Source organism: Micropterus salmoides, unplaced genomic scaffold (assembly GCF_014851395.1).
Source record: "Micropterus salmoides isolate LMB-PRFRI ecotype aquatic unplaced genomic scaffold, ASM1485139v1 Ms_hic_scaffold_1, whole genome shotgun sequence".
Classification (NCBI taxonomy): domain Eukaryota; kingdom Metazoa; phylum Chordata; class Actinopteri; order Centrarchiformes; family Centrarchidae; genus Micropterus; species Micropterus salmoides.
In genome coordinates this window covers 66,932,336-66,937,561 of record NW_024040040.1, presented here as the reverse complement: position 1 = coordinate 66,937,561, position 5,226 = coordinate 66,932,336, and the positions used below count along the sequence as shown (strand labels likewise).

General features: G+C 38.2%; 1 protein-coding gene across 1 annotated transcript; it reads left to right on the top strand.

The window, feature by feature from the left end:
* Positions 1-245: 245 nt before the first annotated feature.
* On the top strand, positions 246-4,963 carry LOC119898241 (complement C3-like; the record flags this gene model as incomplete). The annotated part of the gene is given in 11 exon segments (XM_038712430.1): positions 246-305; positions 535-625; positions 1,026-1,077; positions 1,462-1,549; positions 1,991-2,080; positions 2,820-2,925; positions 3,206-3,295; positions 3,400-3,483; positions 3,774-3,854; positions 4,117-4,264; positions 4,367-4,963. Coding segments are annotated over 11 exon segments (1,035 nt in total), but the record flags the coding sequence as incomplete, so codon positions are not given.
* Positions 4,964-5,226: the final 263 nt, after the last annotated feature.

Sequence of the window (5,226 nt, the reverse complement as noted above, 5' to 3'; positions counted from 1 at the left end):
GCTCGTTCCTCCAAAGTGAGAGACTTGAAACTGAATGTAACATCCAGCCGAGTTAATCAGTAGGAGACACTGGGAGTGTGTCATAATGTTTCTCACATGATGTCACGAAAATCAGCACAGCTCAGTTTTATAGTTTTATCAGTGAGCTTAGACATTTGGGGATTTGAGAGCAATACTGGATGCAAGAGCAACATCAGGGAGTGTATTTGGCCAAAAATGTCTTCTTCTCTGGTGCTTTTCTGTAGTTGCCTGCTAATCTTGATTTGGAAGTGGAGGCTCGAGGAAATGGACAGGGCATACTGGAGGTACGATGACTTATTTTGTTTAACATAATTTTTCTTAAAAAAATGTACACATACATATACAGATATGGTACATAAATTAAATCAGATCACATGACCGGAGATTGGGATCATTCCGTTTCAGACATACAGCAGGATTTTGTTCCTAAGTGAGGCTTTTATGTGACCATAATGTTTTTTTTCCTCTCGTGTCTGTCTTTTGTTTTGCATGTTTTGTCCACTCGGACTCAAGGTTGTGACCTATTACAACCAGCTACATGATGTTGATGAGAAAATGCCCTGCAAGCACTTTGAGCTCAACGTCACTATTGAAGAATCCAGCGGTAACTCGAGTTCTCGTACATGATCCATGATGTCTTGCTCTTCAGTGTTTTATGTCCTTTACTGTAGGTCATGTGAAGTCACATTTAGTGCCATAGAGGGATGAAATCCATTTCAGCAAATCAAAATCTCCTAGATTGTTGTTTTTTCTTGATATATTGTAAAAAAAACATGGAATGATAACAACATGGTAGCAGAACATAATGATAAATGTTTCTTAATGGAACTGCCAGGACATTTTTAACATATCACATCTTCAATTAACTTCTAGAAATGATAAAGTGTTATTAAGAGAAAAATAACATACAAACTGTAGCAGAACTAAATAAAATAATTATATACACTCCACAGCACCCCAACCCACTTTACATAAAATAATGCTGTGTTTCTGCCTTAAAACAGAAAAAACTCCAGCAGATGTAGAAAAATCCTATCAGATGACCATCAAAGTGAGGTGAGTTATTGTTTTAAATGAAAGTTTAAACTTTTTTAACTTTTATTAAAGTTGATGAAAGGAAATAAAAGACTAAAAATGTTCTGAGGCTCAAGTTGAGGCAAAGTTTAATCTCGGGTCCAATTGTGTGATGATGTATTTAGCCAGTGATTGGCATAAGTGGTGCCTTCATCTTTCATGTTGGATGACACACTTGATAGAATTACCTGTCTCTAACTGCAAAATTACTCAGGTTGATATATATGATGCCGCTCACACGCTCGAAAAATTTTATCAGTGTTCTCCTTCAGTTCTATAGATAATTAAGTGGGAGACTGGCTTTCTGTTGATATTCTCTCAGGTTTAGTATTTTTTGTCAGTGCTGGTCTCTTTCTAATCCCACAGGGCTTTAGGACCCAGAGATGTCAGGATGGTGGTTCTGGATATAAGTCTGCCCACTGGCTTCACCCCAGAAAACTCAGACCTAGAGATGGTAATCAGCCTCTACTATTAGTGCTAAAAAAAATTTAATTTCCATTTATAGAAAATTATTTTAAAGGTTTAAAATCTCAAGAGAATGCTTAATAGTTTTACTGACAATGCTTTTGCTTTTATTTTGGAAAACACCTGAAGTAATAATTTAAAGTAGTTAAACATATGAAAGACCCAACCAGATTGAAATTAATATGGATTCTAAGAACAATTAACTTAATCTATATAAAAACCTTTTTTTCAAATGCTGGACAGAAAAAAAGAGAGAATCACTATAAAATGTTTTGGGATACTAGTCAGTGAAACCGGGGTCCTAATCAATCCCACTCAGATAGAAGTTTATAAAAGTTTAGTACATTGTGAAAATGATGTGTGATAGCTCAGATGAGACTGTTCACATGTTAGGGTTGTTAACTGATTCTGCATGTGTGTGTTTGTTTAGTTGTCAAACTCTGTGGACCGTTACATCAATAACTTCCAGATTGTTGATAACCTGAGTGACAGAGGCTCCCTGATCATCCATCTGTTCAAGGTAACACAGTCAGATTTGCTTGTTTGCAACCATGAGTTTGACTTGCTGCTTCATGTCATTGATTCTGTAAAGTTTAGAGTCGTCATTTCGTGAAAAACTGGTCTCTTTAAGCTGTTTTTGCATCTATATATTAGGGGTGGGAATCACCAGAGGCCCCACGATACGATATTATCACGATATTTGTGTTGCGATTCAATTGCGATTTTAAATATATTGCAATTTATTACGTTTTTCCAACTTCCAATTAGGTCCCTAAAGTCAAACTTTGTCAACATCTGTTTATCTAAAAAGATACATTTCTCTGTTTGTTCATATCACTTTTTCAGTCCTCTATATGGTCCTGTTAAGATTTCTAGTGGACTAAAAAAATCAATAGATTTTATTATTCTAGTACCAAAAAGTTCCTCCCATCTGCAATTTATATAATAAAATATCGATACTTGGCGTCCGTGCATCGATACAGTATTGCCATTGCAAATATCACGATATTATGCTGTATCGATTTTTTCCCCCCTCCCGACTATATATGTCTATATTAAAATAAGTGTTTTTACAATATATTGAAGAGATTCCAAGTTTTACTCCGCTGTTACACAGATAATTACATGAATCATCTTCTTGAAACAGGACCCCGTACTCTGGAGCTCAGGCTTACTAGATGAATGTACTCACTGGCTGTGTAATGTTTCTGCTTCCCTTTTCTGTTGTAATAAATTATCCTCCCCCATCCTCTTCTCAGGTGTCTCACAAAGAGCCAGAGATCCTGGTGTTCAGGCTTCAGCAGAACTTTAAGGTCGGCCTCCTCCAGCCATCCACCGTTACTGTCTATGAGTATTACAGCCCAGGTATGAGAACACACCCTGACCATCACAGCTTTTTACTGCATTTTATGTTTACAAATAAAAATTTGATATTACTGGAAATGCTGCATAACACCTAATAGAACAGTGTCATTGTGGATCGCCTTTAGTCCCACCTTCCTCCCTCTCAGCTGGTCAAGATTCACTGCAGACTACGTCATTATGAGACATAGGCCTACAAACAGTGAAAGCCCAGCCTGAGACAAACAAATTAGTTAGACATATATGATGTTGACAGGGGTTCCTTGCTCTCTCTCTGTCACAGATCACCGCTGCAGTCGTACCTACACTCCCAGGGAGGACACAGAGCAGCTCACACGGATCTGTAGGGACAACGTCTGCCGCTGCACGCAGGGTAAAGTGCGCATGTTGCGAAAACAGTGCACTGGTGGACATGTTTGTATTTATGTTGTCAGTCATTTTCAACCTCGTTACTTTCTGTGCGCTCACAATCTCCAGGAGACTGCTGTGTCTCCAAAACCGACGGTGAAAACTTCCCCAACAAAGAAAGAGAGACGTTTGCCTGCAAGTCTTTACACCACGGTACAGTACGGTGTCACACACTCACAGCTTTAACATGCTCACATGCACACAGCTGAACTGTGGTTAAGTTTAAAAGTTGGTCAGAAAGTCTCGAGTAATTGCCAGTCAAATCCTTAAAATGTATAGTAGGATTAATAATGATTATTACTTGCTGCGTTTATTATTAGGCTGACACTGACATACCCGTTCATTATACAGTGTATATATAGTATGTAAAATTCAATTACATAATTCATAAATTACATCATTAAGAACACGGCAAAGATAACACCTTTTTTCTTGTGCTTCAGTTTTCCAGGTGAAGGTGCTGAGTGTCAGCCAGAGTTACTACGACAAATATGAGATGGAGATCACACAAGTTATCAAGCTGGGTAAGTCATTGCTGTGTCTGTGTTTTATGGTCATCAGCTCTTTTTTGAAAGAAAGGATTGTGCGCTAATAAAAACCCCAGTAGTAGGATATGACAAGTAAGATGTAGGGATCACAATGAAGAATTTCCTAATAAATAGGATTATAACGTCCAAGTATGTTATCAAAATTTATTAGATGGACCCATATTCATACATGATTTGAGGCTCTGTTATCTAGTAATGTGCAGCCATGTATTATCTGAATCTTTCTCCTTCCATCTAGGTGTGGAGGATGGTATTGAAGTGGGCCAGAAGAGGATTTTCATGTCTCATGGAGGCTGCAGAGATGAACTCAACCTGAAGCAGGGCTCCCAGTACCTCATCATCGGCCCCAAAGACGACCAGTGGAACACTGACACCGACACAAACAGGTAAGGAGAGCAAGAAAAAAAAGGGTAGGCACCTCTTGGAGGTCAAGTTTACATACTGCTGGGGGTTCTGACTTTACATGCGTTATGCTCCCTGTCTGTCAGATTCATCTACATGTTAGGAAAGGACACCTGGGTGGAACGCTGGCCTTTGTCTGCAGAGTGCTCCAGCAATCCCAGCCTGCAAGCGAAATGCAAGAGCCTCCAAGATACTGCAGATGAACTATCTGTCAACGCCTGCAGGCTATAGAGGTGTCTGAGCAGCAACTGTGCACCAGTCTCCTCTGCCCAAAGATGGTTAAAAAATCACTGAGTTCATGATTATTTTAACCCAGCCTGTACAGTAAAGACATTCAACAAGTTGTGTTTTCACTGTGGAAATAAGAACTGTAAGTGGAGCTAGTTATAGAAACGTAAGTGTAAAGTTGTTCTCTACCGTAATGATATATTAAGAATGAGGAACTAAATACCACTGGCAGCAAAAAGAGTAATAAAAGCACACTAAACAGCCTCCTCAAAGGGTTTATAGCTTTTAGAGAATGATTAACAATAAGAAAAGGAAATTAATTGATAAATGATTTAAAGCAAACTTCTTAGGTTCTGTTTAAGTCTGTCAATTTGCATTCTCTTTGATTGGTCTGTCCTAAGAAATATATAAAATCAGCGGTTTTCTGCATGAATAAACAAACTACTTAAGATATATACCAGGCTGAAGATTCCCTTTGTGTTCAGCAAGTTAGTTGATTGTTCTGTACAATGCTTCTGAATCCTCCCAGGCTGACTTCTGACTTTTAAAGGGAGAGATTAATTAGGGAATTCAATATGCAAGTGCAATAGGGATGAAATTGTAAAATATTTAACTAACTATTCCAAGCTAATGTTGTTTTAATATTTAAATCAGGATAATGTTTCTTTGAGAGTAGCTGCTCACCTCGGGGCAGCGCTGCCATTATTAAATTTGAGCA